The sequence below is a fragment of the Siphateles boraxobius genome, unplaced genomic scaffold (assembly GCF_051911475.1).
Source record: "Siphateles boraxobius isolate OS27281-9 unplaced genomic scaffold, OSU_SipBor_1 25, whole genome shotgun sequence".
NCBI classification, from domain to species: domain Eukaryota; kingdom Metazoa; phylum Chordata; class Actinopteri; order Cypriniformes; family Leuciscidae; genus Siphateles; species Siphateles boraxobius.
Window position 1 is genome coordinate 34,580,459 of NW_027508866.1, and position 11,311 is coordinate 34,591,769.

The 11,311-nt window shown below is 34.8% G+C and overlaps 1 protein-coding gene across 1 annotated transcript; it reads left to right on the forward strand.

Moving 5' to 3' along the window:
• The first annotated feature begins 529 nt into the window (after positions 1 to 529).
• Positions 530 to 11,294, forward strand: grk5 (G protein-coupled receptor kinase 5). The gene is made up of 16 exons (XM_077243743.1): positions 530 to 771; positions 3,025 to 3,123; positions 3,292 to 3,404; positions 3,802 to 3,879; positions 4,364 to 4,443; positions 4,528 to 4,620; positions 4,709 to 4,772; positions 4,926 to 5,066; positions 6,508 to 6,698; positions 6,856 to 6,893; positions 7,395 to 7,484; positions 8,386 to 8,594; positions 8,732 to 8,872; positions 8,947 to 9,084; positions 9,776 to 9,952; positions 11,002 to 11,294. Exons 1-16 carry the CDS (start codon positions 720 to 722, stop codon positions 11,059 to 11,061), a joined length of 1,764 nt encoding a protein of 587 aa, XP_077099858.1. The 5' UTR covers positions 530 to 719; the 3' UTR covers positions 11,062 to 11,294.
• Positions 11,295 to 11,311: the final 17 nt, after the last annotated feature.

Sequence of the window (11,311 nt, forward strand, 5' to 3'; positions counted from 1 at the left end):
AAAGATCGATTTTGTCTATTTGGAAACAAATATTAAGGAAACTATATTTATTATAATGCATATAGGTTATGTATATCTTTATAATTCTACATCATACATCATAGAGCAGATGGTGGCGCTAGTTGCACGTTAAACACAGTTTCTAAACTTATGCATCAAGTTAGTGTTGAAGACAAACTAGTGTGATACATTTACCATGTTCTTTTTTAATTATTTAAATGCTGTGAATGTAATGTAAATTGCCCCATTGCAGTTTATGCTGCACATAAGTCACATTTTTACATCCTAACCTATTTTATATAACTTACTTTATATGGAACAACATACAGTTTATTAGATTGTATTAATCATATATGGACTTTCTACATTTTTTAATGGAAGTTTAAATTCAGTCTTTTATGAGTGAGACATTGGCTTGAAGTTCAAATAATCCCGGAAAGTGTAACGAAAATATCCGTCTGAGGCATCCAGAGCATCACCTGTCAGGTCACCTGTACAGGTGAAACAAGATTGGGCAACACAAGAACAAGAAAGTTGAGTTGTCATTTGTCAGATTAGGCTTCACTCTGACAGCATGCACAGGAGATGGAAGTTATCTCAATTGAGTGCATATCTACCTCACTAAATTTGTGATGATTTAGTGCACATTAGGAGGAAAATCAGTTTTAAATGCAGAATTCCCAACTTTCAACTGACTTTCATCGGATGACACTGCAGAAATGGAGATTGAATCAATGGTTGCAAACAGTGCACTCATAAGAGCACGAGAAGGTAAGAATATTTATTCGCCTGTTTTTCCTAACAATGTGATAAAAATGGATTTTTAAGAAAAAACTAAAACATTCAATCAGTATAAAATACTGTTGTCATAAAATATGTGGTGAGATAAAACATTTTTAATGTGTTTTAACAGATTGTGAGTTGTTTAGTTGTTTAGAAACTGATTCAAACTTCAGACTTAACAAACATTTTATGGGTAGTTGAAATGCTTTTGGGTAGCTAACATGTCCTTAGGTGTAACATTTAAAAAAAAACAGTATTTTGTTGATTATTTTAAAATTATTATGCTTTTATGAGAGACTATAAGCAACATAAGTATACTTTTAAAACGTATTTCACTCTGCAGTTCATTTAATATGAACGCGTGTAGACAAAACATTAATTAATAACTCACATACTGGAACTTTGAACCTTATTTGATCCTAAAATCTTAATGTTTGTTTTAAAAAAGTCTAGATATACTTGTCAACTTAAGTATATTTTATGCTTAAGGATCACAAAGACTGTAATACCTAAAAAAAAGCTGGGCAAAACTTTTAATGTTCGCTTTAGTTCACTGTTCTTCAGTGGCTGTGAGCAAAAGAAACAGCTCATTCAACATATTTTCATTTGTCTCTAACCTGAAATACTCTGACCTCAAAACAAAACCAGACACACAAAGCCTTTGACGTCATACGGGCCTTGCATCACAAACAGGTCTGACTTGTTATCAGCCTGTCAGCAGTACCTGCTATTCCACTAATCTGAGCTCTAAAAATAGCTTTAGTTGCAGTTTCAAAATAAGCAAAACCTGTCATGTTTTGTCAACTTTTCAAGTGTTTACAGCACTAACTACCCAAGTGAACCCAATAAGACTTTCTATCATTATGAATCTATACTTTGCATGTTGTGTTTTTGTTTTCTGAACGGTACAGGTGTGGCGTCTCAAATCTGACATCTGTCATCTTATACTTAGAGCTTCATTCCTACTGCTATTTTTAGAGCAGGTTCATATAGTAGTGGATGCCATGGATTCTCTGCAGTTTTACTGTCGACAAACCATCATTCAAACAAAACACACACTTACAAATACACCATTGTGAATAATAAAGCATCTATTTTTACACAAACACACACACGTCATTAATAAAGCATCTATTTTTACACAAACACACACACACGTGATTAATAAAGCATCTATTTTTACTCAAACACACACACACTTGATTAATAAAGCATCTATTTTTACACAAACACACACATGTCATTAATAAAGCATCTATTTTTACACAAACACACACACACGTGATTAATAAAGCAACTATTTTTACTCAAACACACACACACTTGATTAATAAAGCATCTATTTTTACACAAACACACACATGTCATTAATAAAGCATCTATTTTTACACAAACACACACATGTCATTAATAAAGCAACTATTTTTACTCAAACACACACACACTTGATTAATAAAGCATCTATTTTACACAAACACACACACACGTGATTAATAAAGCATCTATTTTTACTCAAACACACACACACACTTGATTAATAAAGCATCTATTTTTACACAAACACACACACGTCATTAATAAAGCATCTATTTTTACACAAACACACACAAACGTGATTAATAAAGCATCTATTTTTACACAAACACACACACACTTGATTAATAAAGCATCTATTTTTACACAAACACACACACACGTGATTAATAAAGCATCTATTTTTACTCAAACACACACACACTTGATTAATAAAGCATCTATTTTTACACAAACACACACACGTGATTAATAAAGCATTTATTTTCAGACACACACACATATTTTCTAGTACCTGCATTGCATGTCTAACCTTTTGTCAACATAACCTTGATGGAGTAATAAACACATTCTAGTCCTTCTGTGTTAGACTAAATGAGCTGCATCAATAGTAATCAAAAGTATTTTTTTGATTTCTGAACATTTCAAGAGCACACAATATGGATTGGTAAAGTACTTAAATGAGATTAAATAAATACATAAACACCTTTATTAAATGTACTTGTTTAATTTGTAATTTCATGGAAACACAATTCCAGTGTTATTTCATGATATCCAAATATCCTGTTTCAATAATAACAATAATTTCTGGATGGACAATCATGCATTTCTGAACTTGATGGTTTATTTTTGGGTTCTTTAAAGCACCAGAATCAGGTTCTCATATGAGGCTGTAAAACCGTTTTTTCTCTTTCTTCCATTGTGCAGTAGGTAATTGTGCGAACCACAAAGGAAGGAGTCGAAAATGGAAGGAATTTCTGCGTTTCCCACACATAAACGAGTGCATACAGTTGGAAAGAAGCATTGGTAAGAAGGACAAATATTTTAATTGTGGACTTTATGCACAGCAAATATGTCAATATCAGAAATGAATTCTGTAAAGATAATATCCTCCTGTCATTTAAGATTTCTGCCTCTAATCACAGGAATGCACTGTATTATTTTCAATAAATCATGACCCATTCTGTTTTCCAGAGCGAGACTATTACAGTCTGTGTGTGAAACAGCCCATCGGAAATCAACTGTTCCGCCTTTTCTGTGCAACTAATTATGATCTGCAGAATTGCGTTAACCTCTTGGATGAAACGGTATTATCTTTTGTCTAATACTGGGTTTCCCACACTGGGGTTAGTGAGTTGATGAAAAGCTAATAATTTAGCATTAAATTGAATGTAACATTAAAATAGATCAATAGGCCTGCACAATTAATCAAAATAAAACTGAAATAGCGATATATCTTATTAAATAGTAATCACCAAATACAAATTTCAACGTTCCAATTTGTAACATTGGTAAATTTCACAAATAATTACAAAAAAATGGCAAGTAACGCATTGAATTAAACATGAAATTTTGAAGTAGAACGACTCTAATAATCTTTGTTTTATTTACAACTACTTTGAAAAAGTATTATTAAAGTGTAGTGAATTAAACACACTATTATTAAAGCGTCAGTGAATGAATACTCTGTTTGTGCTCTTTCAGGGGGAATATGAGGTCACACCGGATGATAAGAGAAAGAACTTTGGCAAACAACTCATCACAAAATATCTCACCACACAGGTCTTTAGACATGCTTTTATTCCTTCCTCTCCACTTCCAATCTGATAATCAAAACTTCATATCTGCAGTTAGAAAACAGTACAAATGCTTGTTAGTGTTACACATGAAAGAAGCCAGCTGACAAAAATATTTTCTAAGAACGTTTTGCCCATTAAGTTAAACGGATTGTTCCCTGAATGTTCAAAATGTTCCAACATTATTGGAACTTTACTTCCGAATGTTATCTGAACGTTCTGAAACAAGTAGTAACATTTAAATAACGTTAGACAGATGGCCAACTAATAAATAGATTTAAAAAACACGCTCCATGTATGATGTGTTTTTGTGCTAACATTTTAAGAACATTATTAAAGCCTAGATAACTCTGAAAGAACGTTCTATTAACGTTACTGGAAGAACATTTGTTCATTAGAACCTGAACGTTCCCGAGATCATTCTCTGTTAGCTGGGAAAGCGTTTTCATGATGCTCGTCCATGTGTTCAGTCTTCTAGGGTGCAGGAGATTGTACGCAGAGAACTCGAGGAGCTCAAAAGTTCTGAAGATCTCTTCAGCAATTGCCAAAAGTCAGTTCCACGATCAATGCTTTGTACATGTATGTCTGTGAGCATAGATTTGTTGATGTGTTTGTCATTTATTGGGTCTTACAGGGCACTTCATGAGTATCTGAGCGGAGCTCCATTTGCAGAGTATCAGAAAAGCATGTACTTTGACCGATTCCTGCAGTGGAAGATGGTCGAGAGGTTAGTGTGGGCCAGATGTGGGATTTTTGAATCATTTTAAAGCAATGCTGTTTATGTTTTGAATGTGACATCGCTTTCATTCCCACAGACGCCCAATCACCCGAGGTACATTTCGAGAATACCGTGTTTTGGGAAAGGGTGGGTTTGGAGAGGTAAGACCACTATATACATCTATAAAGATTCCCAGTTAGATGTTTTACTCAATAGGACCACTTTTGCTTTAAATAGAGATAATCATGCCCCCAGAAGCTTATATTAGAAATAAAGATGAAAGCGTGAAGGTAACATGAAGCCTCTCATTACAGGTCTGTGCGTGTCAGGCCCGAGCATCAGGGAAAATGTATGCATGTAAGAAACTGGAGAAGAAACGTGTTAAGAAGCAAAGCGGGGAAGCCATGGCCCTCAATGAGAAACAGATTCTAGAACGGCTCAACAGCAGATTTGTGGTGAGAATTATGATTATTATCAGCAATCGTTTGACGGAAAAAGTTCATGCTTGAATTACTATTTCTGCTTGGGTGAAACTCACAAAACTGGTCAAGACACATCCAGGTCAGATTTCACTCTGAAATCAAAAACATAACACAGAAAAAAGAGTGTACAGGTGCTGGTCATATAATTATAATATCATCAAAAAGTTGATTTATTTCAGTAATTCCATTCAAAAAGTGAAATTTGGATATTATATTCATTCATTACACACAGACTGATATATTTTAAATGTTTATTTCATTTAATTGTGATGATTAAAACTGACAACTAATGAAAATCCCAAATTCAGTATCTCCGAAAATTAGAATATTACTTAAAGGGTTAGTTCACCCAAAAATGAAAATTCTGTCATTAATGACTCACCTTCATGTCGTTCCAAGCCCGTAAGATCTCCGTTCATCTTCAGAACACAGTTTAAGATATTTTAGATTTAGTCCGAGAGCTTTCTGTCCCTCCATTGAAAATCTATGTACGGTATACTGTCCTTGTCCAGAAAGGCAATAAAGACATCATCAAAGTAGTCCATGTGACATCAGGGGGTTAGTTAGAATTTTTTGAAGCATCGAAAATACATTTTGGTCCAAAAATAACAAAAACAACGACTTTATTCAGCATTGTATTGTCTTCCGGTTCTGTTGTCAATGCGCGTTCATGAGTCCGCTGACGTAAGACGAGCTGACGTGTGTCTGGTGCGCCCGAGCTTCGTTTACAGTCTGAGGGAGACGCACGCTGGAAACAAAACAATCTTTGCAAACATGTCTAAGGATTTCCACACAGGGGAACCAGACATATTTATTTGAACCCGAACACACGGACGCACCAGATACACGTCAGCAGCGTCACTGCGAACTCGTGAACGCGGATCCCCAACAGAACCGGAAGAGAATACAATGCTGAATAAAGTCATCGTTTTTGTTATTTTTGGAACAAAATGTATTTTCGATGCTTCAAAAGATTCTAACTAACCCCCTGAGGTCACATGGACTACTTTGATGATGTCTTTATTGCCTTTCTGGACAAGGACAGTATACCGTTCATACATTTTCAATGGAGGGACAAAAAGCTCTCGGACTAAATCTAAAATATCTTAAACTGTGTTCTGAAGATGAACGGAGGTCTTACGGGCTCCTTGTGCAAACACAAATCTCTCTGGATTATTACAATTAATGGCTAAATGAATGTTCGGAGAAGTAAACTGATATTTCCTACAGAAACACTACAGCAATAGATATAAATATTTGGCTTAAACCCTTTTTTTTGTGGAAAAAACAATAACGAGCCTAAGACTTTTGCACAGTACTGTATATGTTTACATCATTATTATATTTATTGCACTGTAAATGTGATCAGGTTTTGTGTAAATTGGCTGTCTGTGTGTTTATTTGAATATGTCAGGTGAGTTTAGCATATGCTTACGAGTCAAAAGAGGCTCTTTGCCTGGTGCTGACGCTGTTGAACGGAGGAGACCTGAGGTTTCACATCTATAACATGGGCACTGAGGGACTCAATAAAGACAGAGTACAGTTTTATGCTGCTGAGATCCTCTGCGGCCTGGACCATCTTCATAAAAAATCCATTGTTTATAGGTAGGCCATAAAACTGAGAGCCATTGTTTGACTTTTAATGGGCTGGATGCAGTTACAGATTACTGGATATATAGTCACCTGACTTACATTCCAGAAATCGAATTAAACAGATCTAGTTTCGCTCATTATTACCTGTGTTTTGTTTCATTTCTCTCAGGGATTTAAAGCCAGAAAACATTCTACTGGATGATAATGGTATGTGCACTTCCCCATTTGAAAAAAAAGACGTTATAATAACTGCCCGTACAAGCTTTGTAACATTCTCTTCAGGATCTCAAATTTCCATTACTTTCTATTTTTGGCATAATCAACTCGCATAATCTTCACCAGGAAACATTTCTCCAAAATTGCTTTTGTTATCATAAACAAGGAAATGAAAGCATGTCAAAGTGGGTTGCATAGAAAACTTTTACTTTTGTTGCGTTTGACATCATTAACTATCCTACTTTTAAATATAGTGACCTCAAAAAGTTTTTGGACTCTTGCATCATGGTTACAAAAGTGAGAATGCTGTCGCGTAAGATAAAATGTGTTTATCTGGGCTTAAATTCTATAGGATCTTTGTCAAATGTTTTGGTGAAAGTGTATATACAAATACATTTTATGGGCACTATATGTAGAATTCCAGTTTCTTACATTTCATTTTAGATGTGAAAAGTTCCTTTTCCTGTTTAATAATGTCCCTGTATCTGACAGGTCACATTCGGATCTCTGATTTGGGACTCGCCGTAATCTTGCCAGAAGAAAGACATGTGAAGGGAAAAGTGGGGACTGTGGGTTACATGGGTATGAAAATCATCTTCATAAATATTCAACATAACAGCAGTTATAGTAAATCCTATCAGACATTTAAAAATATTATATACACTACACCAATCAAAAGTTTGTGGTCAGTAAGATTTTTGTTTTAAAGAGGTCTCCTATGTGCTTATTTATTTGAACACAAATACAGTAAAAACAGTAATATTGTGAAATAATATTAACATTTACAATAACTGTTTTTTTTTTAATATATTGTAAAATGTAATTTATTCCTGTGATCAAAGCTGAATTTTCAGGATCATTACTCCAGTCTTCAGTGTCACATGATCCTTCAGAAATCAGTATAATATGATGATTTGCTGCTCAAGAAACATTTCTTATTATCGTCAATTTTGAAAACAGTTCATATTTAAATAATGATAAAAGAAATCTGGATTCTTTGATGCATAGAAAGCTTAAAAGAGCAGCATTTATTTGAAATAGAAACGTTTTATACCATTATAAATGTCTTTACTGTTACTTTTAATCAATTTAATGTATCTTTGGTGAATAAATATATTAATATCTTTTTTTTCATCATACTGACCCCAAACCTTTGAACAGTTGTATATATTTATTATAGAAAACAAGGATATCATTAGAATCATTAAGATTTTCATTCTGACTTTATTTCCAAATTTAACATTAATATGCTTCACTTTTTAGATTGTTATAAATCGTTTTAATTCAGCATAAATGCAGAACGACAAATTCTACGATAGTGTATACATGCTTTACATGCTTGGATTTAAGGTAATAATAACTAGGGGAAAATGTTTCATTATTATTAAAATAATGTCACAATGCAAAAAAACTCAATTTTCGTTATGCAAAATATATTTTTTTAAATATATTTTTATATCCCTGATATTTTTCACATCGCCAGCACCAGAAGTCATCACAAACACATACTATAGTTTTAGTGCGGACTGGTGGGGACTCGGGTGTCTAATCTACGAGATGACGGCCGGAAAACCTCCGTTCCGCGATCACAAGGAACGTCTGCCTAGACATGAGATGGAAAGAAGAGTTCTGGAGACGATCGAGCATTACGGAAAGAAGTTCGACGAGGACACCTCATCCATCTGCAAAAGCGTGAGGCCACATTTTACAGTGCTCTGCTGAATAAGTGCAATCTTCTTCTGAGTTCACTGATATGATCTGATGTAATCTCGGTCTTATTGTCCATTCAAAGAAATACTGTACATTTATCGAATTGCTTTTCAATTTAGCTCCTGGCTAAAAACCCAAAGGAGCGACTGGGCTGCAAGTTCAGCCAAGGAGCAGAGGTCATCAAAGGTCACTCGTTCTTTACGAACATCAACTTTACGAGACTTGAGGCTGGAAGGATGCCGCCACCTTTTGTCCCTGACGTGAGTGTCTGATTCTCACCTGAAATCAATCCTGTGATGTTCATTTTCTCATCAGATTTTCTTCTCTCCACCAGCCGAGAGCCGTTTACTGCGCGGACATCCTGGACATCGATCAGTTCTCAACGGTTAAAGGAGTGATCCTTGATCAGGTTGATGATAATTTCTACAGCAAGTTTAACACGGGTAGCGTGCCTGTGCCCTGGCAGAATGAGGTAGGGAAGAAACCTAAAGAAAAGCAATGTATATTTATATGGCAAGCCACTTTAGCTTAAATTGTACCCAGCCTTACTCATCGCAATTGCATTTTTACTGGTAAGAATTCAATTAGAGAGTTTTACAATTCAATTCTTACTAGTAGCAATTACAATTAGAGAGCTCTTTAATGCAATTATTACTAGTAAAAACTGATTTAGAGAGCTCTTTAATTCAATTAGAGAGCTCTTTATTGCAATTCTTACTAGTAGGAATTCAATTAGAGAGCTCTACAATTCAATTCTTACTAGTAGCAATTACAATTAGAGAGCTCTACAAATGAATTTTTACAAGTCATAGGTCTCCATTGACTTCCATTCATTTTTAATTACGGAGCTCTCTAATTTAATTCTTACTAGTAAGAATGCAATTGCAGAGCTCTTTAATTCAATTATAGAGCTCTGCAATTATACATATCTTTTATTCGTTTTTTTAGTAACAATTCAATTAGAGAGCTCTGTAATTAAAAATGAATGGAAGTCAATGGAGACATATGACTAGTAAAAATTCATTTGTAGAGCTCTCTAATTGGAATTGTTATTAGTAAGAATGCAATTACAAACGAGTAAGGCTGGGTACAATTTAAGCTAAAACGGCTTGCCATATATTTATGGTCAACTGTTCATATATACATTTATGAAATTCATCTAGATGATTGAGACAGAGTGTTTCAAGGACCTGAATGTTTTTGGGCCACGTGGAACAAGAACACCCGATCTCGATCGCAGCGCGGTGATCTCGCAGAACGGCTTGGAGACTCCGTTCTCCAATCAGAGTCCTCCAGAATACACTCGACTTCGGCTGCTGAACCGAATCTTCAAGAGACGAGTAAGGAGCCCTTAAATGACAACATTCCACTTTATTACCCTGTGACAGTGACTAATCTATGACCAATTATGACAGTGCTTTGATTAATAGAATATTCCAGGTCATTTACAATTTAAAGTCGGCATGAAATGAAAGTTGGAATAGTGTTTTCTTCCCTGTTATGTATATGCAAGTGAAACGTATAGAAGCTTGTTTACGCCACAGAGTAAAAAATAAAAAATGGAAATTGCGAGGTCTTATCTCATTATTCAGACTTTTTGCAACATGGAATGTCTCAGAATTGAGATTAAAAGTCACAATTATATTTTAAATTGTTTTATTCTCTGCAAGCTTCCATAGAAAGCCTAAAAAGAAAAATTTTCAGGGCCAAACTTGCTTTTTGTCCATCTGGAGTTCACTGGAAGTTTGCTATTGGTGGATATCATGTGAGTGACAGGTTGTCCCGCCCTCGCGCCTGTAAACAAGTCATCAGAGAAAAGAAAAGATGCTAGAGGGAGGGGAAAGTTATTTTGATTTCGAGGCTCCAAAAATAGCTCTCTCCATTTGACAATGACATGACATAAATGTTGAAGATTCACAGATAGGCTGTCAACTTATTCATTTCCCACATAAAAGCAAGTTAAAATCTCAGCTATTCACTTAAACAGGCCAGCCTCTGGTCTCCCTAAGGCGATATGCATATTCAGCTTTACCGCATTGAATGAGGAACTAAAGTATTGAACGTTAATAAAGTACTTTAAGCACTAAGGTGTGTGTAGTGGACTATGAATACATTCCTAGATATCCTACATTCACGGAGTTTACATCACGCAATTCTAATCCGTGAATAAATCTTGTAAAACGGATCAACCGATTCATCAAAAAGATCCAATTAAAAAATAACAGTTAAAGAATCAAATACAACATCGTCACTTCCCTCACGAACTGGCCAATTGAGCTAAAGATGTCATTTTTATTCAATAACCTGAATATTAATGTAATTTACATATAAAATGCAATGTGCGTATGACAATAAAAACGCCTTTTATTTTCTCTCTCTATTGTTGTAGCAAAACAAGGGTCAAGAGGCTGAACCAATATTTCGCTCCTCATCTGCAGAAGAGCTGTAAGGACTTAAAAAATTGCATTTTGTTTTTCTTTTAAAAGAAACGATGGCTTCGTAACTGGAGAGGTTATTCAAAGAGTCATTGTTTACATAATATTGAAAAGATAGTGTAAATTTACCGTGACAAACCCTACCATCTGCAGGGTTTGGGAATAATTTTCATACTTTCATATTACAATTTTTTTTTAAGATGCTTTGTATGGTCAATTTGTAAATAAAAGAGAAAGCCATTGTGAACATTGTGTTTGGTTGTT

Coding starts and splice junctions, on each gene's coding strand:
- grk5 (XM_077243743.1), top strand. CDS start 720: ATGGAGATTGAATCAATGGTTGCAAACAGTGCACTCATAAGAGCACGA. Junction 4,621..4,708: donor CAGTGGAAGATGGTCGAGAG/GTTAGTGTGGGC, acceptor TCATTCCCACAG/ACGCCCAATCACCCGAGGTA. Junction 6,699..6,855: donor AAAAAATCCATTGTTTATAG/GTAGGCCATAAA, acceptor CATTTCTCTCAG/GGATTTAAAGCCAGAAAACA.